The following is a 23,472-nucleotide window of genomic DNA, read 5'->3' on the forward strand; positions in this document are numbered from 1 at the left end:
TAACTGGATGCCTCCCACCCTGGAAAAGCTTTGTAGAAATACTGATCTTAAAATCTCACACCTGGAGGTTAGAGACTAGCATACCCTTCACACTGACTTGCTTTTAAAAGAACAGCTCTACCAAGACCAGGTCTGAAACTCATGAAATGAACAAAAAGAGGGCAGTGACTTGAAATGCAGAGACCTAATGTGTTCCTCTCCATTTCCACTTCAGATTTGCTGACCATGAAAGAATATCACTGTTTGCTGCAATTACTGTGTCCTGATTTCCCGCTGGAGCTCACTCAGAAAGCAGCCAGGTACGTCTCCTGGACTCTTGAAACCAACTCAGCTCTCTGTGGGCCACTGCTTCCTAGAGAAACCTGGAGTGTATACAAATGAAAAAAAGGAGCATTTAGGGAAGAAACTGGCAGTGGGAGAGGGGTCTATTTGGGATGTGCCCCAAAACATAATACATTCTGCATTTCCAAAGGGAAGTGAAATGATCCTTTGTGGTTTCTGTGGGGAGCCTCAGGGTCTGAAGATAGAGTTGGAGGGTGGTGAGATGAAGAGGCAGAAAAAGCCCAGACCCCTCCAATACCCCCCCCACACACACACCCTAGAGGATATTCTGAGAAAAGAGGGGCTGCATTTGTGTGTTTTCACACTACTGTAAAGATACTACCCAAGACTGGGTAATTTATGAAGAAAAGAGGATTAATTGACTCACAGTTCCACGTGGCCTCAGGAAACTTATAATCGTGGTGGAAGGCAAAGGGGAAGCAAGGACCTTTTTCACATGGTGGTAGGAGAGAGAAGTACAGACAGGGGAAATGTCAGACGCTTATAAAACCATCAAATGTCTTCAGAACTCACTCACTATCACAAGAACAGCATGGGGGAAACTGCCCATGTGATCCAATCACCTTCCACCAGGTCTCCCTCTCAACATCTGGGGATTACAACTCGGGTTGAGATTTAGGTGGGAACACAAAGCCTAACCATATCAGGGGGCAAGGGTTGGCAGTGACTTGTGATGAAGAGAGTTGAGGTTGGGGACTGGAAGGGCATAAAGGTGATAAAGCCCAGTTGAAGGAAAGGCACATTATATTATTTATGCCAGAAGAAGGTTTTCAAGATCAGTCCAGAACCAGGACTTGGCAGAAATAGTTAGAAGCCCCTAATTTCTGTGTTGGGTTTCACCATCATTCACAATTTTTAACCACATGAGGTAATTGGACTATGCCTCAGTTAACTTTTACTTACTTAACTCAAAACCTGAGCTAGGCCAGACACGGTGGCTCACGCCTGTAATCCCAGCAGTTTGGGAGGCCAAGGCAGGCAGATCACCTGAAGCCAGGTATTCAAGACCAGCCTGGCCTACATGGTGAAACTCCATCTCTACTAAAAATACAAAAAATTAACCAGGCACGGTTGCGCTTGCCTGTAGTCCCAGCTGTTCGGGAGGTGGAGGCAAGAGAATTCGCTTGAACCTGGGAGGCGGAGGTTGCAGTGAGCAGAGATCGTGCCATTGCACTCCAGCCTGGGCGACAGAGCAAGACTCCGTCTCAAAAAAAAAAAAAAAAAAAACAAAAAACCTGAGCTAGGGTTGCAAATGGACGTACAGCAAAAATCATGTTTATCGAAGAATGCCTACCTTCCCTATATCATACTGAATGCATTTACCTTCATTGTTCTATTTAAATTTGTTTACCTTAACTATCTCACCTAATCCTTGTAAAAACTGTTACTTCCCTTTAAAATGATCCTTTGTGGTTTCTGTGGGGAGCCTCCGGCTCTGAAGACAGAGTTGGAGGGTGGTGAGAGAATTAGGCAAACAACAAAACACACACACAAATACATACCCACACTCCCACACACACCCCTAGAGGATATTCTGAGAAAAGAGGAGGCAAGGGTTGGCAGTGACTTGTGATGAAGAGGGTTGCGGTTGGAGACCAGAAGGGCGTGAAAGCAGCTGGGCGTGGTAGCTCATGCCTGTAATCCCAGCACTTTGGGAGGCCGAGGTGGATGGATCACCTGAGGTCAGGAGTTCGAGACCAACCTGACCAACATGGTGAAACCCTGTCTCTGCTAAAAATACAAAAATTAGCCTGGCGTGGTGGCAGGCACCTGTAATCCCAGCTACTTGGGAGGCTGAGGCAGGAGAATCACTTGAACCTGGGAGGCAGAGGTTGCAGTGAGCCAATTGTGCCACTGCACTCCAGCATGGGGGACAGAGTGAGACTGAACGTCAAAAAAAAAAAAAAAAAAGGGAGCATGAAAGTGATGAACCCCAGTTGAGGGAAGGGTACTGTTACTGCTCACTTCACTGAAGTGGGAACTGAGGCTCAGACGGGTGACAATGTTGTGCGAATATACTGATAGCTTGTAAGTAGCAGTGGCAGAACTGGAACCGCAGTCAGCCTGAATCCAGAGATGGAGGATCGGGAGCACAAGGAGTCTCTTCATGCTCCCACCTCCCTGTGTCATGGCATCATTTCTGCTTTGTGGTTTGACCCACTGAAAACAAAGCTGCATTGGCTGCACTGCACCAAGAATCACCTCGCTCCTTTTGAAATGTGCCAACCAGCTCCTCTATTGACTTGGAAGATGGGAACTCCATTGCTCCCAGTGACAGACACCAGCCTCACGGTGGGGCACAGTGTTTTGCAGCTAACAGCTCATGACCTACTTTTGCTGGTCATGTGCAAAACCTGTTTAGTGATCACACATGCAAAATTTTGTAGGTTTTTTTCTCCCTCATTATTCAGTGGATAATTTTCTTTCCTGATGGCAACTGGCCACTGGTAAAAGCCGCAGTTCAGGTTTTATAATTTTAATTTATCTGCTATCCAAAGGAGATTTGGATATTTTTTTTCTTCACTGAAAAAAAAAAAAGTATGGGAGATTATCTCTTGTAATTTAAAAGCAGCCAAATGGAGTTAGCTTTAAATTTCCATGATCGTTCCCCTTTGGGCAGAAATCATTTTATTAAAAAAATTTTTGTTTGTTTGTTTGTTTTCTTTGAGACAGAATCTCACTCTGTCGCCCAGGCTGGAGTGCAGTGGTGCAATCTTGGCTGACTGCAGCCTTCACCCCGCCTCTCCCTGGGTTCAAGTGATTCTCCTGCCTCAGCCTCCTGAGTAGCTGGGATTATAGGTGTGCACACCATGCCCGGCTAATTTTTTTTTTTTTTTTTTTTTTTTGTATTTTTGGTAGAGACGGGGTTTCACCATGTTGCCCAGGCTGGTCTCAAATTCCTGACCTCAAAAGATCTGCCCACCTAGGCCTTCTAAAGTGCTGGGATTACAGGCGTGAGCCACCACAGCCAGCCTGGGCCCAGATTGTTTTAAGGAATATTCAGCCCCAAAATCTGGGGAGATAAACTCAGCATCCTTAAAGACCGAACTTAAGGCCGGGCACAGTGGCTCACGCCTGTAATCCCAGCACTTTGGGAGGCCAAGGCAGGCGGATCACGAGGTCAGGAGATGGAGACCATCCTGGCTATCATGGTGAAACCCCATCTCTACTAAAAATACAAAAAAATTAGCCGGGCGTGTTGGCGGGTGCCTGTAGTACCAGCTACTCAGGAGGCTGAGGCAGGAGAATGGTGTGAACCCGCAACAACTATATCCTATATTCATTTGTTCATTTGTTTATTCATCAAATGTTTCTTTATAACAGCTTTTTGGGATACAATTCACATACCATACACTTCACTCATTTAAAGTATAAAATTCGATGGCTTTTAATATATTTCCAGAGTTGTGCATCCATTACCACAGTCCATTGTAGAATGTTTTCATTACCCTAAAAAGAAATCCTACACCCCTTAGCCATTACTCTTCAGTCCCCACTCCACCGTCTTCCCCAACCCTAGGCAACCCCTAATCTACTTTCTGGCTCTGTAGATTTATCCACTGGGCATTTCAAATAAGTAGAATTGAGGCCAGGCACAGTGGCTCATGCCTGTAATCCCAACACTTGGGGAGGCTAAGTGGGGAGGATTGCTCAACATGGTGAAACCCCATCTCTAACAAAAATACAAAAACTTAGCCAGGCATGGTGGTGTGCGTCTGTGGTCCCAATTACTTGGGAGGCTGAGGTGGGAGAATTGCTTGAGCCTGGGGGGCAGAGGTTGCAGTAAGTTGAGATTGTGCCACTGCACTCCAGCCTGGGCAACTGAGTGAGACTCTGTCTTTAAAAAAAAAAAAATCAAATAAGTAGAATTGTATATGTGGTCTTGGCCAGGCATAGTGGCTCACGCCTGTAATCCCAGCACTTTGGAAGGCTGAAGCAGGAGGATCATTTGAGGTCAGGAGTTCAAACCCAGCCTGGCCAACATGGTGAAACCTGTCTCTACTAAAAATACAAAAATTAGCTGGGCATGGTCGTGCACATCTATAATCCCAGCTACTCAGGAGGCTAAGGCAGGAGAATCACTTGAACCCGGGAGGTGGAGGTTGCAGTGAGCCGAGATCATGCTGCTGCACTCCAGCCTGGGCAACAGAGCGAGACTCTGTCTCAAAAAAAAAAAAAAAAAAAAAAAAAACCACGACCAGGTGCAGTGGCTTACGCCTGTAATCCCAGCAGTTTGGGAGGCCAAGGTGGGTGGATCACGAGGTCAAGAGATCGAGACCATCCTGGCCAACATGGTGAAACCCCATCTCTACTAAAAATACAAAAATTAGCTGGGCGTGGTGATGCATGCCAGTAGTCCCAGCTACTTGGGAGCCTGAGGCAGGAAAATCGCTTGAACCCAGGAGGCAGAGGTTGCAGTGAGCCGAGATCGCGCCACTGCACTCCAGGCTGGTGACAGAGTGAGACTCCATCTCAAAAAAAAAAAAAAAAAAGTGTTTTTTTTGTGACTAGTTTCATGTTTTAGGTTGGTGTAAAAGTAATTGTGGTTTTGCCATTATTTTCAATGGCAAAGACTGCAATTACTTTTGCACCAACCTAATAGCACAGTGTTTTCATGGTTCATCCATCTTGCTGTATGTATCAGTACTTCATTTCGCCAAATGTTTCTTGAGTGCATATTTTGTGCTGGGAGCTATTCTGCAAATGGGGATACAGTCATGAATAAGATATAGTTCCTGCCCCTCAAAGAACTTGATATAGAAGGGGACTGCTTAGGTACTGGTCATTGGCTGCCACCACTCTGTGACGTATGACCTTGGTTTTGATCAATCACTCCAGAATACTGACCTCTTTTCCCTTTCCCATGATGTGAGGGAGCTTATGAGAGTGAGCCTTCAAAATGCATCTTAGCCCCCCGCAGCCACAGCTTTGCATTTGCCCCAGCTGTCTCCTCAGACCCTTCCAAACAATCTGATACATGAAAGCACCACAAGATTTGAGTGTAGGTGGTAGAATCCTGTAAGAACCAAAAATTCTCAATACCAAGGTAGAATTGTACAGTTATTGATACCAAGGGGCTTCTGGAATGGTATTCCTCTATTTGCGGCTGGAAACTTACCCACTCCTCACCTAGAGGCCTGCTGTTTGACAGACACCTCAGACCTTTCTGTCTGAGCAGGAGGAAGCATCGTAGCCAGTCCATATCAATAGCAGTCTGAGGGAATTATGGGAATGGCAGTAACAACAGAAGGGCCAAGGGTAACCCACATGGCACTGGCTGCAGTTAGAGATGAATTCAGAATTAGGATAAGTTTGTTTTCTCCCCGAGTATGAGCATCAAGCTTCTGTGTCAACTTCTCCTCCCAATGCCATGCTTTCCCCACTGTACTGCAGCTGGTGCATATGTAGAAAAATTGTATGTATCCCAGAAAGCATCCCCTGATTTTGTAAACTATTCTCATTTTGTCCTGAAGATCAGGGTCCCAGCTTCCCCACACACATACCTATGCATCTGATCAGAACTGCAAATGGAGGTGGTAGAGACTTCAAGGCAGTTACTATTGCTAGAAGAGGAACTGCCCTCTCCCATTTCACTGCCAGGCTTACTTTATTCAGGACACTGAAGTCTGGGGACGGGCTGCAGAAGCAGGCTCCAGTCTGTGATGATGTGTGCGTAAAAGAATGTAATCCACATGCAGCTGGAAGCCGGAGCCTGTTCAGGGGCATGGTGTCTCCACATGCGCCTGCCTTATGTGCTGCAAGCATCATGGCCAGGCCCTGGGGCAGCAGGTGTGAGCTGGAAAAACAGGAAAAGAAAAAGCAAACAGACTCCATGACAGCAGCCAAGCCAGAGATCCCCTCCACCTCACATATTCCTGCAGCAACTGGAGTAGTTCTTTTATCCCCAGATGATCACCACAGCATCTCCCACTCCCCATCCTCCATGGACTGGAAGCTTTCTGGATGGTTAAGAGCATGCAGCTGGAACCAGACTTCTTGAGTTCAAATCCTGGTTCCACAATATACTAGCTGTGCCCTTGAGAAAGGTATTTAATTTGAGCCTGTTTCCTCACTTGTAAAATGGGAATAATAATAGTTGTAATGATTGAAGGAGAAGTATATGATGTGCTTAAAATGGTGGCTGGCACAGAGTAAACTTGTCATAATCGTTAGAAATGGTAATATTAACCTTGATCTAGAAGAACACAGGCCCCATGGCATTAGAAAGATCTAGTGTACATCCCACCTGTGCCCCATTAACTGGATGACCTTGAGGATATCTCTTAACTTCTCTGAGCCCTGTTTTTATATCTGTAAAATGGGGATGATAATAATAATAGTAACTAACTCATAGGGTGTTTGTAAGATTTCAGTAACACCAACAAAACCATGAACATTGCTTACCACATTGTAGACATTAAATCAATAATAATTTTTCTTTTAGATGAAGTCTTGCTCTGTTGCCCAGGCTGGAGTGCAGTGGTGTGATCTTAGCTCGCTGCAACCTCTGCCTCCTGGGTTCAAGTGGTTCTTGTGCCTCAGCCTCCCAAGTAGCTAGGATTATAGATGCCCGCCACCACGCCTTGCTAATTTTTTGTATTTGTAGTAGAGACGGGGGTTTCACCATGTTGGCCAGGCTGGTCTCGAACTCCTGACCTCAAGCGATCTGCCTACCTCAGCCTCCCAAAATACTGGGATTACAGGCATGAGCCACCACGCCTGGCCAGTAGTAATTTCTTGCTGTTACAATTATGTTGGTATTATTAATAGTACCAGATTAAAAGAAAAATGAGATGTTCCTGGGTTTCCAAAGGCAATGCTTCCTGGCCTTTTTGCACTTCACAGCAATCAGAAAATAATATATAACAAAAATCTCCAGTAAAGACAAGACTTCTTGTGATTGGCCTGCAGGCTCTGGCCTCCTCCCAGCTGGGCCAAGGGGACCATCACATCTGTAAGTCATTTGAGGCCGAAGTGACAAAGGGTTGGGAAGCTCTGCTCCAAGGGTGAAGATTTAAAGCACTGGTTCTCAAACTTGAGCATGCATCAGAGTCACCTGCAGGGCTTGTTAAACCACACATGGCCGGACCACATCCCCAGAGTTCAGTAGGTTTAGGGCGGGGCTCAATAATTTATATTTCTAAAAAATTCCCAGGTGATACTGATGGTCTGGGAAACACACGTTGAGAACCACTGATTTTAAAGTATTGCCTGCCTTTTTTTTTTTTTTTTTTTTTTTGAGATAGAGTCTTGCTCTGTCACCAGGCTGGAGTGCAGTGGCATGATCTGAGCTCACTGCAACCTCCGCCTCCCAGGTTCAAGCGATTCTCTCGCCTCAGCCTCCCAAGTAGCTAGGACTACAGGCACGCACCACCATGCCTGGCTAATTTTTGTATTCTTAGTAGAGACTGGGTTTCACATTGTTGGCCAGGATGGTCCCAATCTCTTGACCTTATGATCTGCCTGCCTCGGCCTCCCAAAATGCTGGCATTACAGGCATGGGCCACCGCACCCGGCTGTATTGCCTGCATTCTTATTCTGGCTGGGCATGGTGGCACACGCCTGTAATCCCAGCACTTTGGGAGGCAAAGGCAGGTGGATCACTTGAGGTCAGGAGTTCGAGACCAGCCTGGCCAACATGGTGAAACCCCGTCTCTACTAAAAAGAAACCCCATCTCTACTAAATACAAAAATTAGCTGGGTGGGGTGGCACGCACCTATGGAATCCCAGCTACTCAGGAGGCTGAGGCAGGAGAACTGCTTGAACCCGGGAGGCAGAGGTTGCAGTGAGCTGAGATCGCACCATTGCACTCCAGCCTGGGTGACATAGCAAGACTCTGTCCCCCCAAAAAAAAATTATTTAAAAAATTGTATTATTTTTTGAAATGAGGTCTTGTTCTGTCACACAGGCTGGAGTGCAGTGGTGCATTCATAGCTCACTACAGCCTCAAACTCCTGTGCTCAAGTGATTTTCCCACCTCAGCCTCCTGAGTAGCTAGGACCATAGGCACGTTCTACAAAGCCCAGCTAATTTTTTATTTTGTAGAGATGGGGGCAGTGATCTTGCTGTGTTGCTCAGGCTGGTCTCGAACTCCTGGCCTCAGGCATTCCTCCTGCCTCAGCTTTCCGTAAATTATTTTATTTTATTTTATTTTATTTTAAGATGGGGTCTTGCTGTGTTGCTGGGGCTGGACTCAAACTCCCAGGCTCAGGCAATTTTCCTGCCTCCGCCTCCCAAGTAGCTGGGACTACAGGTGCACACCACCACACCCAGCTAAGAACTTTTTTATAAAGAATTCCTACAAATTGGCTGGGCACAGTGGCTCATGCCTGTAATCCCAGCACTTTGGGAGGCCGAGGCGGGTGGATCACCTGAAGTCAGGAGTTCAAGACCAGCCTGGTCAACATAGTGAAACCTCCTCTCTACTAAAAATACAAAAAAATTAGCCGGGCATGGTGGCGGGCGCCTGTAATTCCAGCTACTTGGGAGGCTGAGGCAGGAGAATCACTTGAACCCGGGAGGTGGAGATTGCAGTGAGCCGAAACCGTGCCACTGCACTCCAGCCTGGGCAACAAGAATGAAACTCTGTCTCAAAAAAAAAAAAAAAAGAATTCCTACAAATCAATAAGAAAAAGATTAAGGATCTCAGTAGAAAAATAGTCCAAAGATATAAACAGGCAATGCACAGAAGAACATTAGTAATAAACCTTTGGGCATATTTTCATGCCCACACTCACTAGTAATCAGGAAACTCCCAACTAAATTGAGATACCACTTCATACCTATCAAATTGGCAAAAATTTTAAAGTCTCATAATACAAATATTGGTGAGGATGTGAAATAGTGGGAACTCTCATAAACTGTGTGTGGGAGTGTAAATTGTTACAATTACTTTCAGACAATTTAGGCAAATTTTTAAAGTTCAAGAGCTACTCCTGGGAATAAGGAAACATGCAGTATTGTTTGTAATAGCCGCCATTGGAACAATCTGCACGTCCCTCTGCTGAAGGAAAGAATAAAGTGTGGCATATTCATACCATAGTTGTGGAATTCTTTCCAGCAGCTAAAATGAATAGCTATATATGCATCAATCCTGATGAATCTCAAAATATCAAAGTTACAGAATGACACAGAGTTTGAGAAAAAGCAAAACAAAGCTATATAATGTTTTAAGAACACAGACATTTGCATGAGTTAATTATAGTATAAAGACATGCAGAGGAATGCTAGACTCCCAAGTTTTAGTAAATCATGGTGATCCCCCCAGGAAGAAAGGTAGAGGATAGGATGAGGGAGGGGTGCACAGGTGGCTGAAATGGTATCTGTAATGCTGCATTTTACAAAGCTTTTAAAAACTGAAGCAAGGATAGTAAGACGTTATGGCCTGATAAAATTGGCTAGTGGGGACACAAGTGTTTGTTACATTATTCTCTGTAGTTTTCTGAGGTTCTAAACATTTCCTTTAAATAAAAAATGACGGGGGGATTAGGTAGAGAGCAATGAGAGCAAAAAGCATTTCAGGGAAAGTAAGCAGCATGGAAAAGAAGCTAGGCTCTCATCAATGATGGTCTGGAGGAACCAAGAGAAGCCAGTAGGTCTGGAATTTGAGGCATTTGAGGGCAAAGGGAGGGAAAGTGGGGCTTTACAGGCCATACATTGGGTTTGGGTCTTTATTCTAAGGTCTGTGGACCAGTTCACCCCTAGCTCTCAGGCTTCTTGGGAGGTTCCAGAGTAATGACACCTTCAGGCTGTCTACAGGGAAGCAGCAGCACCCAGGCCAAAGCTTCCAGTCCTTCTGGGGGCAGCTGCTCTAACAAACACTCAAGCTGGGAGAAGGGAAAGGGGCAGCAGGAAGGCTTCATTACCACGGGACAGCACAGAGTCCACTCTTTCTTACCAGAAGTGGCTGCAGGTGGTCTCGGAACTGTGACTAGCGTCAGAGAGGCCTGTATTTGAATTATAGCTTTTTCGCTCCTAGTTTGTAACCTGCGTCAGGTTTCTTAATTCCTCTGAATGTCTGCGTTCTCCATAAAGATACTCACTGAACCGACCTCATAGGATTAATACGAGCAGAAAATGAACTTATGGGTGTGTAGTGCTGACAGAGTAAGCCCTTGGTGAATATTCACTATTATTATCATCATCATCATATTGTTTCCCACACCCTCTGGATCAAGCGTCTTAGGCATTTCAGGGCAAGTAGGGTTTGGGGTACCCTGGAGGTGCGGGCTGGAGCTAGGGCAGAGCAATGACCTGGACACCCCACACCACTTCAAGGCCCTAGGCTAGAGGCAGCTTGTGCAGCACGAGTGTGCCTCCAACACAGTCCAGAAGAGGAGCAACCCTCAGGAAATGGCCCAGGACACCTTCATAGCGGCCTTTTTCCTCCCACCTGGAGAAGGTAACCAGACATCGTGTCATCGCTGCTTCTCTCATGGCCCTGACATTCAAACAAAAACCCTAGAGGTGCACTGTGAGCCCAAACAGACATGGGGACACCCTTCAGCCACCCCATGACTGACACCTTGACCTGGGGACACCCTTCAGCCACCCCATGACTGACACCTTGACCTGAGGACACCCTCCAGCCACCCCATGACTGACACCTTGACTTGGGGACACCCTTCAGCCACCCCATGACTGACACCTTGACTTGGGGACACCCTCCAGCCACCACATGACTGACACTAGTCATGTGACCTCCTCAAAGAAGTCCAGTCATGGAAAGTGGCTCTTCTTTCTGGCCGTGGCTGAGGGCTGGCTTCCCCCAAAAGTAAACTGGAAACTAGATCGCTGGCTTCTGCCTGAGACCTCTGCCTGGTGGATGCTGGCAGCACGCATTTCCTCTGGGCTCTATTTTTATTTGCTCTTTTGGGCTCTCCCAGCACTTTAAACCAGATAGAATATACTTACTGATTACAGCCGGCGCTCATTCTGAGCGCCTGTTAGACACTAGCATATATAACATCATCATGCTGACTCTCCACAAGAATCCTGGGAAACAGGAACTATGATTATATCCTCTTCACAGATGAGGAAACTGAGGCTCAGAGGGAAATTGTCACTTGGCCAGTGAGTAGTGGAACTGGGACTTAATCCTGGGGTCAACTAATCCAGAACTTCAGGAAAACGGGTGCAGCCCGTGCCACTAGACCAGGGAAACTGACCCTAATTAGGGGTGAATAGGAAGTTGGCAAGTCAGTAGGTTCAGGCTGGAAGCTGTTGCTTCCTTGGCACCCTTAGAACTCCCAGCCAGACTGCCTATCCCAGCTGCTGGAAGTCAGCAGGGGAGGGAGAAAGTGGCCAGTCTCTCAGACCAGCCACGTGCTCTTTCTCCACTCCAGTTGCCTGTCCTAGGCTCCACCCCACACATGGTTCTGCTCAGCACAGCCTGAACCAAAGTGCCTCTACTTCTCCCCAAGAGTCCCTCTCTCTAGCCCGGAGGCATGGTCCGCAAGAGTCCCTCCATGATCCAATAGATTTGTGCAGACTTTCACTGGCAGCAGCTCCCTGTTGGCTCCACTTCAAAGCAGGGGCGGCCGGGCACCTCCAGGTGTCAGAAGCAGCTGGCACGTTAGCAGAAGGCCTCTGGCAGGAAGGGGTGTTGAGCCAACTGCCAGCAACTGGAAAACAGCACATGGGGATGACCTCGTCTCCAAGAAGATTCTTTCCCGAGCCCTCTGGGAGTGGCAATGAGCTTGAGTTCAGAAGGAAGGAGCTGTCTGTGGGGATAGAAGGGTTGCAGGCAAAGGCAAAGAGGCAAAGACAGACCAGGAGCTTCCTGCTTGCCTTTTCCCATAGTTCTGCTGAGATTCCAAAGCAAGATGCAGATGCCCACAGCCAGAAAGATCCCATAGGTGGGTTAAAGACACAGATGCCTAGAACTTTCATGGTCTCAGCATTCATTTGGAGACAGACAGCACAGCATATGGTGTGATTAAAAGCACCTTTCAGTAAGTCTTCTGCAGCCATAGACCTCTGAACATCAAACTGTCCCCCCACTAGATTTAACACTAACAGGAGGAGCTGTTAGTTCTGTCCACCCTTGGGACAACACTGTCAGAGCTGGAAGAAGCCCTTTGGGAAGTATGAGCCTTCAAACTTCTGCTTGAACATTTCTGGCAATACACATCTCATTCCTTTACAAATCAGCCACAATCCTAGAACTAAGCAGCTTGAAAACGTCTCTAGAGCCAACCTCTAGATCCCCGTGGCATCTCCCCAAGAGGCAGTCCTTTGAGAGTTGGGTCTCAGCCTTCACTTCCTCCCTAGTCTTCACTTCTAAGCAAAAGATCTAAATGCAGTCATTTATCCAGTATCCTGGTTTTTAGACTGTCCATCAGCCTGACCCTCTTCTCCAGGACTCTAGTTTACTCCCCTTAAACGGACTGTCCAGACCTGAAAGTAGTAGTATTTGAATGACAGCTCTTTTGCTCCTAGCTTGTAACCTTCGCCAAGTTTCTTAATCCCTCTGAATGTCTGCATTCTCCATAAAGATTGTAAGTATCTTTATGAGAGGGATTAAGAAACTGCTCCAGGTGTCACCTGGCCAGAGGAAAAGGGGACCGTGGCTTCTCTCACTCATTTGTTCATGCATTTCTTCATTCAATAGACGTTGACTGAGTGCCTACTATGTGCCAGACACCATACCAGAGTCAAGCCACAAGCAGGGAGACAGAGGTGTCACTTGGTAGATCTTATGTTCCCAGGACAAAGACAACAGTGTGAGGAGGTTTCCGAGAACTGCAGAAGCCAGTAGCAGGGAGGCCTATTCTAGGCTGGGTTAGAAAAGGTGCTTTCCTCTTTCATCTTCCCCAAGAGATGCTGTGGAGTCTTCAGCCTGAAGAATATGGAGATATCCGGTAGGTGAGGAGGAGGCATGGAGGGCAGGGAGCATCATGGGTAGAAGGGACAGGGAGCATTATGGCTAGAGGGACAGACTTGTCTGGAAGGCATGAGTAAGGACAGCTTCAGGGAGGATGGAAGGACTAGTGTGGCCAGAATGCAGTGGGGGAGTCGAGGGAGGCAGGGGGCAGATGGAGCGGGCTCACAGGCCAGATCCAAATGGGGGAACGTGTCCTAAGGGCAATGGGAAGACTGTGAAGCTTTTTTTTTTTTTTTTTTTTTTTGACATGGAGTCTTGCTCTGTCATCCAGGCTGGAGTGCAGTGGCACAAGCTTGGCTCACTGACATGGCCACCTCCCAGGTTCAAGCGATTCTCCAGCCTCAGCCTCTTGAGTAGCTGGGATTACAGGCATGAGCCACTGTGCCCGGCCTCTGTGAAGAGTTTCCAACACAATGGTAAAATGGTCACATTCACATTTTAGGAAAATCTTTCTGCCCACAGGATGGATACTCAATTAGAAGAAGGCTCACGCCTGTAATCCCAACACTTTGGGAGGCCTAGGTGGGCAGCTCATGAGGTCAAGAGATCAAGACCATCCTGGCCAACATGGTGAAACCCCGTCTCTACTAAAATACAAAAATTAGCTGGACATGCTGGCGCACGCCTGTAGTGCCAGTACTACTCGGGAGGCTGAGGCAGGAGAATCGCTTGAACCTAGGGGGCAGAGGTTGCAGTGAGCCACTGCACTTCAGCCTGGTGACAGAGTGAGACTCCGTCTCAAAAAAAAAAAAGCAAGAGGAGTAGTTGCAGGGAAACTGGGTAGGAGGTCATGCCATCATCAAGAAAAGAGAGGTGAAGGCTGGGGGTAGGATGGTGGCTGTGGACGTGGAAAGAAGTAGATGGATTCAAGAGAAATTTCAGCAATAGCATTGATAGGACTTGGTGACTGGTTGATTGGCTTGGAGCAGAGGGTGGCGGGGGGGGAAGTTTCCAGGATGTCTAGTATGCCCAGCGTTTCTGGTTGAGGAGAGTCATAGCCGGTGTTGCTGTTAACACAAGCTCGGATCCATTTGGCTTTTTAAAAGGTAGCCAGTCTTACTTCTTGCAGTTGAAAAAAAAACCCTCAGTCCTTTATACAGGTGCTGCTGGGATCCAGCCACATGTCCCCCAGAAAGAAAGCCCTCGCCTCTGTCTGCACCTGCTTCACTCGCCCCCTACTCCCTCCTGCTCGGCATATGTTTCAGCTCCCCAGTCTCTGAGCCTCAGACTCTTCACCTGTAGAATGGAAATAACAATAAGACCCACCCGTAGGACTGTTGTAGAATAAAATTTAATTAATGTAGTCAAATGCCTTAATAGCCTGCCATGAGGTAGGGTACTCAGGAAAGATACCTGCCTCTATAGGCGGATCACTTGAGGTCAAGAGTTCGAGACCAGCCTGGCCAACATGGTGAAACCCTGTCTCTACTAAAAATACAAAAATTAGCCGGGCATGGTGACAGGCATCTGTAATCCCAGCTGCTAGGGAGGCTGAGGCAGGAGAATCACCTGAACCTAGGAGGCGGAGGTTGCAGTGAGCCGATCTGCACCACTGCACTCCAGCCTGGGCAACAGAGCAAGACACACACACACAAAAATGCCTCTATTGTTACCCGTATTAAGGGCACCTGCAGGGCTGCCCTGCTCTGACGGACACTCCTACCCTCCCACGGTGTGCGCCCCCTCTTCTGTAACGGCCCATCTCCAAAGGGACTGCTGATGTTTGAGGTCAAGATGGCCCCTAGCAGAAAGCTGCAGACCACTTCTGAGGCTGGAAGGGTGTGCCCTGTTTATAGCTTCTAGTCCCATCTGTGGCTGAAAGAGGAAGATGCTAGTGGCACTCAGCATTAAGGCTTCCGCGAGGCTGCGAGGCAGGGGTAGCCCTTTGGGAAGTATGAGCTCAAGCTTCTGCTCCGAGGCAGGCTCTGGAATGGGCCTATTGGTGAGAATTGCAAATGGAGGTAACTTCTGTAATTAGACAGTGGTGATAGTGGCGCTACTTTGTGAATATACTAAAAAACTGAATTGTACGCTTTTAAAGGGTGACTTTTATGGTGTTTCATTATATCACAATGTAAATAAATAATAGTAAGTGGAAGTTGCTGCTATGGGAGTGTTGTGTTCCAACTGATGATCAACAGAAGCCATGGAACATGGGGAAAGCCTTGGGCTCCCTGGTGGTTTCCTGCTTGGGGATATTCACAGCCCAGTGCTGTTCTGTCGTAATTCACTTTAGACTATTGGGGCTCCAGCTGTCCTGAGAACAGGGCAGTAAAGGAAAGTCAGTGGCTTCTCATGTCCAGAGCCTTTGCCTGCCCTGCTGAGCCTGCCAAGGAAAAGCTTTGAGGTGCTGGTGGCCCTTGCTCCCTGAGCGCTCCCGGGGGAGCTCACTCTTCCTCTGCAGTTTGGAGGTCTTTGCTAACCCCAGTCCTCTCTAGCTGCCCGCTCTCTGCTGTCTCCCTGCTCCCTCAATCCAGATGTCAAAACAGATTCTGCCATCTGGGTGGGGAGGGAGCTGTTCTGCTGCCTGGGTTTTCCTTGGGTTATGAGATGGGGTAACCACTTAGCCTTTGGCACTGCACTTAGTCCTGTGAACTACTGACAGAGGGACCAGGGCACCCTCTTGTGGCCCTCAGCGGCACTGCTTCTTCCCGCCCTCCAGCCTTGAATTTTTTCCAGCTGGAATTCTAGTGTTGAACTCTGGTGGTGGAGGCAGCTGTCGTTCTCCCCAGGAGATGCCTAACATATCAGTAACAAGAAAGAAAATAAATCAGCCACAGAAACTAGGAGGTAAAATGTTAGTGTTTTTGCTCTGCAGCTTTATTTTCAAAGAGGCAGTGTGGTCTCATGGAAGATGTGTGGCCTGTGGAGTCCAGCAAGCTCCCCAGCTGTGTGTGTGACTTTGGCAGGCTGACCTCTGAGCCTCAGACTCTTCACGTGTAGAATGGAAATAATAAGACCCACCTGTAGGATTGTTGCGGTATAAAATTTAACGAATGCAGTTAAATACCTCAATAGCCTGCCACGCAGTAGGGTACTGAGGAAATGGCACCTGCTTCTATTGTTATCTGTATTACAATAAAGACTAGGCAGGGAACCACTGTCTCTCTTCAGGAAGATCGCAGCAAAGGGAGTGGCACCACAATATCGTAGTCTCTGTGAAGCCCTTTCCCCAGCAGTGAGCAATCCTGGCTTTCTCTGGGGCTGATCCAGTTGCCAGTCTGGGAAACCTCTGACTCAGGGAAGTGGAGAGAGATTTAGAAAAATACGAGAGAGCAAAAGAAAGCTTTTTTTGGTTTTTTTTGACAGGGTCTCTCTCTGTCTCCCGGGCTGGAGTGCAGTGGTGTGATCTCCGCTCACTGCAACCTCCGCCTCCCAGGTTCAAGCGCTTCTCCTGCTTCAGCCTCCTGAGTAGCTGGGACTACAGGTGCCCACCACGCCCAGCTAATTTTTCTATTTTTAGTAGAAGTGGGGTTTCACCATGTTGGCCAGGCTGGTCTCGAACTCCTGACCTCAAATGATTCACCCATCTCGGCCTCCCAAAGTGCTGGGATTACAGGCATGAGCCACCGCGCCTGGCCAAAAACAACTGAAAAAAGAAAGAAAGAAAGATAAAGCCAGAAGGACCTGATCAGAAACAGACTGGGGGCCCGCCCCACCCCATCTGATAGCTTGGCGCCTGCCTGGCATGTGATGGAGCCCAGCAAGCGCTCGTTTCCTTCTCTTCTTGTCCTGGCTCAGATGAGGTGCTGAGCAGAGAATGAACATAGCCTTGGTCGGATCCCTTTATGAGTCAGACGGTTTTCTTCCTGTGAGGTGGGTCCTCAGTGGGAGGGACTAGAGACAGGAAAACTGTTGGGTGGGCAACCTGTGAACATGGATGCAAGGAGGAGCAGGGCGGCAGCACAAGATGAGTGTGGGTTTTGACCCTCACAAGTGCAGATTCCCCAATAGCTCTTTGCCCTCTCCCCTTGTCTGCCATCTGTGCCCCAGGGTGGCGGTGTCTGTCGCTGTTCTGGCCCTTTGGTAGCTTATTAAATCTCAGTACCACTTGCCAAGACCCTTTAAACCCCTTAGCTGTTCTTTTTGCCTTTTCTGATCAGCTGTATTTATTCTGAACTAAATGGTCCTCACGGCAGAATGAAAGGATTTACTGCTTAAGTATATGAAAAGAAACCTTGGCTGCATTACAGTTGCACCCTCTCCTCGCCACCCCCTGCCCATGCTCCATCCGCTAGCTGGTGCCACTGAGACTGAACCGGGAGCCCGCTCTGGGTACAGTGTGGTCAGTTCAGTTTGGTGGCAGAGTCCAATTGATGGAGCAGTGAGGTGACTGGGAGGAGCTTGCTTTTGGGAGCCCTCTCCTAAATGTCCTGCTGCCCCAGGGGAGACTGGCGGCCCAGGAACAGCTCTCTCTCTCCCTCTCCCCCGCACTTTTCCCTTCCTCCCTCTCCCTCTCTCCCTCCCCTCCTTAAACCTCTCCCCCATTCTCTCTCTCAGATTCTCTCTCTTTCCCCTTCAGGATTGTGCTCATGGACGATGCCATGGACTGCTTGATGTCTTTTTCAGATTTCCTCTTTGCCTTCCAGATCCAGTTTTACTACTCAGGTGAGTGTTCCGGGGCTCCATCTGGCTCCGCACAGGACCCTGTCTCCCTGTCCCGCCCTGCTGCCCTGCCCATCTGTGTGCCTGGCACACACGTTTCTCTTCCCTACTTCCTTTGGGGGCGTGCTTCACTGCGAGTCGCTAACAGGATGTCTAGCGTTCAGTGGTGGTCACAAGATTCAGTCTGCAGAGCCGACTTCCTCAGCCTCCTGAAGACACTGAACACCGCAGTGTTTTCAGTCAGCAACGCAACAAATCAGTTTAAGTGATAATGACAATAACAACATCCATAGCATCCACAGCATTCACTGCTTACTGAAAACTTACTATGTCCCAGGCACAGCACTGACTTTAATCTTGACAACAGCCTTGAGAGAGAGTCCTTTCAGAGACAAGCTCACAGAAGTAGTAGCCAGTCATGCAGCTCATAAGTGGTGGAGACCAGACCTGAAGGCTGACTCCAAAGCCAGCGTTCCCAACCTCGCTGCTATTTTACTGCCTTCAAGGGTCTCTCCCTTGGCAACTGATCGTGCGTTTGGGTGCACATTCTCCTCCACCCCACAGCTTTAAAAAAGCATACACCAGTCCTTTGTCACACTCCCACTCTGCTCCCCAATTCACCCAGCTGCACCCTTTAAGTCTCTCTGGAATCAGATGGAATAAATATAGACAAATAAATATAAATATACACCAGCTCACCCACAGAGACATCAAATGGAGTGCCGGGTTTACAAATTGCTGACTGTGTTCATAAACAAACTTGCTTAAAACAGGCTCTTCCAGTAAATAGAAGGCTGTCCTTAGATCCTAGAGGTGGCCTTCCTGCCAACTGGTGTCCCCAGCCAGCCCTGGCCTCATTTGGGCGCCACATTCTGTTTACTTGATGGCAGCCCAAGGGCTGTACAGTTAGGGGCTGGAGCCTGGGGTCTCGCCACCTGCTCTTAGCAGCACCAGTCATTTCCCATTTCTCTGAAGCTCTTGGGCCCTAGAGAAGGAGCAGCCATGTCTGGGAGAACATTTTCCCCTCACTGTCTCCCCAGCCCTCTTCTCACAGCACCCCCAGAGGGATGGGACAGCCACCACATTGGGCTGGGAGCATTACTGACACTGCCCAGCGGTGTGTGTAGAGACGAGATGGGCCATAAGTCAGCAGTTCTAACAATGGCTCAACTACGAAATTTGAAAACCATTTCAAATGACTGACTCATCAGCAGCTTTCAGGCTTTCTCTGTTCCTCGCTGTTATTCCAACACGCTTTCTTGAGGTAGAGAGGCAGGTGGCCACACAACATGGGGCTTACCAGTGGGAGCATACTCATGTTCACTCCTCCAAAAAATATTTATGGCCTTAATATGTGCCAAGCACAGTGCTAGGCAGGAGAGGCCAACAAGGCATGACCCCGCCTTTGTGCATTCCAGCAAGGAGACAGATTAGACAATTAATGACACAGAAAGCTCCTCACTGGCTAAGTGCCAGAAAAAAAAAAGCCTATGGTGCTATGAAAGTGTGCAATGGCAGGTCTCACCTGGTCCAGGAACAACTGAGCCAAGGATGGGACATTTGAGCAAAAACACAGATTAGTGTCATCTCTCATCAATGTGTTGTCAAACAAGGTTGAGAACTTCTGCTCTCAGGACACCATGCCCTGAGCACTGAGGCTGGTGTGGAACTGGGCTGACAGAGAAGGGAGGACATAGTGAACAGACAAAACATGTCCTCCCTGCCTGAGCCGTCCACACCCACACCCCACCCCCACGGTTCCAGAATTCCTGGACAGTGTGGCTGCCATCTATGAGGACCTGCTGTCAGGCAAGAACCCCAACACAGTGATTGTGCCGACGTCGTCCAGTGGGCAGCACCGCCAACGACCTGCCTTGGGCGAGGCCGGCATGCTGGAGGGCGTGGAGGCGTCGCTGTTCTACCAGTGTCTGGAAAACCTGTGTGATCGGCACAAGTACAGGTGAGGAACGGGCATGCAGCCCCCAGCCCCCCAGCCCCAGGGGGTCGGACTGCTGGCTGCGGAACAGAGCTCCGCAGGATGTTCTGCGCGGCCCAGGCATTCTAGAGCCCTTGCTGGTCATAATGTAACAGTGCCATTTGCCCCCAAACCAGTTGTTGACTGAAAGGCTCTCAATTAGCTCACTTCAAAAGGACTGCTTTCACTCAGGCAAGACCACTGTAGTTGACCAATTTACTGGGTGACAGACTGGCCTTAACATTTTAGAGAGAAGGAAAGAGTACTCCTTGTATAAAACTTTTCTACACAAAGAGAGGGGTAAGCTGTCCTGTGTGGCACGAGTACCCTTAGGGACTGAGCAACAGGTTTGGTTTCCTGTAGCCATTTCCCACCCCCACTCCCCACCCCGGTGAAAGCACCAGTTAGTGAACATGCCAGCCCCTCCTGACCATAGTGAAGGCCTGATCCCCCAGGGCCTTGGGGCTCCCAAGGCAGGTCCCTGGCTTGGCTGTGGGTATCCTCATGAACCTGAAAGTATGGATGCAGAGGTGGCCCTGAGGCTGGCTAGGCTCTGAATGTGGCATCTCTCCTTCTTAGCTGCCCACCCCCAGCACTTGTCAAAGAGGCCCTCAGCAATGTTCAGAGACTGACCTTCTATGGATTCCTCATGGCTCTCTCAAAGCACCATGGAATCAACCAAGCCCTCGGTAAGTCAGAGCTAAGCAGCCGTCAGCCTCTCCTGCCGCACAACACAGGGAGCAGCTGGCCTCTGTTAGCAACACGGCTCCAGGGGGGAAGGGGCATCACCATCTCTGCCTTGACTTCCCAGGGCCGGACTCAATCCCAGGGAGCAGGAATATGGCGACAAAACATGGCTCTTACACATTCCCATGGTAGGGGACAGCCCTCCCTGCCTGCAGCCCTGCCCCAACATGAAACCACCTCCCCATAGCAGAAGCGCCCAGCCCCTCCTCAGAGAACCCCAGCTCTGCTTTGGGGAGCGGCCTGCAGGTCGGGCAGACACAGGACTATTTACTCAGTGACGCTAGAGATTATATATCAAAGAGACCTGAATCCCATTTATAAACAGGGCAAAGGTGTGTCTGCGGAGACCTTTTTTCCAAGCTGAAAAAAAAAATCTGATTAATCTGAAAGGGAGAAAAACAAAAGTAGGGGAAGTCTGCAGTGGCCCAGTTTTTCCTGTCTGCTGTTTTTTTTCACTGAGCCTTCTCCACCCACCCCACTGTTCCTCCTCCCACAGCCACTGCTCTCCTAAGAGAAGAGCCAGTAAGCCTCCATTCTACTACAGTTTAAGGTTTTTTGTTTTTTTTTTTTATTTTGGGACAGAGTCTCGCTCTGTTGCCCAGGCTGGAGTGCTGTGTACAATCTCAGCTCACTGCAGCCTCGACCTCCCGGGCTCAAGTGATGCTCTCACCTCAGCCTCCCTAGTAGCTGGGACTACAGGCATGCGCCACCATCTTGGAAAATTTTTGTGTTTTTTGTACAGACTGGGTTTCACCATGTTGCCCAGGCTGGTTTCAAACTCCTGGGCTCAAGGGATCCCCTCACCTTGCTCTCCCAAAGTACTGGGATTACAGTTGTGAGCCACTACGCCCAGCAAGGAGTTCTTTTTTGTGTCTCGAGAGATCCTCCTGCTGTGCTTGGGATCCCAGGTGCCTGAGTCTCAAGGAAAAGACACACAGCATCCCCCTTCCTTTTGCCAGTTGAGGGAATGGGATTAAGGGAAGGAAAGTTAACATTCACTAAATGCCAACCACAGCAGGCTAAGTACTGTGCTGGATGCTTTATATTTTTTATCTTACACAATATACAGTTAGCCAGGGATGCTCTGGGATACACAAGCACAAACCCCAGCAGGCTGAACTGCATGCCACCCACAGCCTGGTTATTCTGAGTCAGTGCTTGGGGCACACACAGGTCTGGGGAGCCCTCAACTAACTGAAGTTGGTAGCCAAGGTTACCCACTGGACTAAGACTAGAAAGGAGGCAATTGACAGGCCAGGCGTGGTGCCTCACGCCTGTAATCCCAGCACTTTGGGAGGCTGAGGCAGGTGGATCACCTAAGGTCAGGAGTTCAAGACCAGCCTGACCAACATGGTGAAACCCCATCACTACTGAAAATACAAAAATTAGCTGGGTATAGTGGCCCGCACCTGTAATCCCAGCTACTCGGGAGGCTGAGGCATGAGAATCGGTTGAGCCCAGAAGGCGGAGGTTGCGGTGAGCCGAGATCACGCCATTGCACGCCAGCCTGTGCGACAGAGCAAGACAGTCTCAAAAAAGAAAAAAAAAACAAAAACAGGCGAGAGTCAGGAATCAAGAGTAAGGGGGAGGCGGGTGGGATCTGCCCTGGTGTTCTTTCATACTCCTAGTTATGACCACCCTTTCTTCCCACCAGTAGCAGCCACTAGGAAGGAGAAGCCAATTAGCAACTGGGTCACAGCCTGAAGTAACCTCATCCCCCTTTTCTAAGGGCCTTTAAAAAGGACACTGGCTGGGTGTGGTGGCTCACGCCTGTAATCCTAGCACTTTGGGAGGCCGAGGCGGCGGATCACCTGAGGTCAGGAGTTCGAGACCAGCCTGGCCAACATGGAGAAACCCCGTCTCTACTGAAAATACAAAATTAGCCAGTTGTGGTGGCACATGCCTGTAATTCCTGCTACTGGGGAGGCTGAGACAGAAGAATCACTTGAACCAGGGAGGCGGAGGTTGCAGTGAGCCAAGATCGCACCATTGCATTTCAGCCTGGACAACAAGAGCGAAACTCCATCAAATAAATAAACACTAATAGCCAGACATGGTGGCTCCACCTGAATTCCCAGCATTTGGGAAGGCTAAAGCAAGAGGATTGCTTGAGCCCAGGAGTTAATGACCAGCCTGGGCAATATAGGGAGAACCCCGTCTCTTTAGAAAAAAAAAAAAAAAATTAGCTGGGTGTGGTGGCATGTACCATTGGTCTCAGCTACACAGGAGGCTGAGGTGGGAAGATCGCTTGGGCATGGGAGGTCGAGGCTGCAGTGAGCCATGATCACTGCACTCCAGCCTGGGTGACAAAGCAAAACTCTGTCTCAAAAAAAAAAAAAAAAAAGTCACTCTGATTCAACCACTTTTACTGCACACTAACATTGGGTGGTTGGATGGAATGGGAGACAGAAAGAAGCATGTGGTCTCAGGCCTCACCTGCATCTCCAGCGTATGAAATAGAAATCTGGAGATACGCTGGTTGACGCGTCACGGAGGTCAGCCCTGTTCCCTTAGTCCCCAGGGCACCCCACAAATGAGAGGGTTCTATGAGATGCACTTTGAAAACCACTAACTTAGGGCAAGAGGGGCCAGGAGGCATCATCTGAAAAAGATTTGGAAAAAGGGGAAATCTGCCTGTGCCGGGTTAATTCTGGCCCTGACCCAGCCTTCTCCTCTTGCCCCTGGGATCCTCCTTGGAGAAGCAGAGGCAGCATTTTTTTTTTTAACCATCTGTCTCCAAAGTGGGGTCATCCTGATTTAGGGACACAAAATTAGGTAATGTCTGACCTTTGGGCTTAGCCTGGACCATATCCTTTTCAGCCCAGTACCTGAGGCCTCAAGGAAGAACTCAACTCCCAGCACCAGGTCACAACCACCACCTGGTGTTGGAAGGGGATCACCACACTCCTTGGCTGT

At 48.8% G+C, this 23,472-nt stretch overlaps 1 protein-coding gene and 1 long non-coding RNA gene across 7 annotated transcripts in view; one reads left to right on the plus strand and one right to left on the minus strand.

The window, feature by feature from the left end:
• Positions 1-23,472, plus strand: part of CSTPP1 (centriolar satellite-associated tubulin polyglutamylase complex regulator 1) — a 223,319-nt gene that overhangs the window by 198,497 nt on the left and 1,350 nt on the right. For 4 of the 6 annotated variants that reach the window (XM_009460153.5, XM_063782451.1, XM_016919771.4 and 1 more), the window contains 4 exon segments: positions 215-299; positions 17,752-17,837; positions 19,599-19,794; positions 20,389-20,498. In XM_009460153.5, the coding sequence (XP_009458428.4) occupies positions 215-299; positions 17,752-17,837; positions 19,599-19,794; positions 20,389-20,498 (477 nt within the window). 6 annotated transcript variants of the gene reach the window in all.
• On the minus strand, positions 16,021-19,600 carry LOC107967084 (uncharacterized). The gene is made up of 3 exons (XR_010147196.1): positions 19,360-19,600; positions 16,913-17,097; positions 16,021-16,193 (listed from the first exon to the last, which is right to left on the minus strand). It is a non-coding gene; the product is annotated as an uncharacterized LOC107967084 (long non-coding RNA).

This window comes from Pan troglodytes, chromosome 9, assembly GCF_028858775.2.
Source record: "Pan troglodytes isolate AG18354 chromosome 9, NHGRI_mPanTro3-v2.0_pri, whole genome shotgun sequence".
NCBI lineage: Eukaryota > Metazoa > Chordata > Mammalia > Primates > Hominidae > Pan > Pan troglodytes.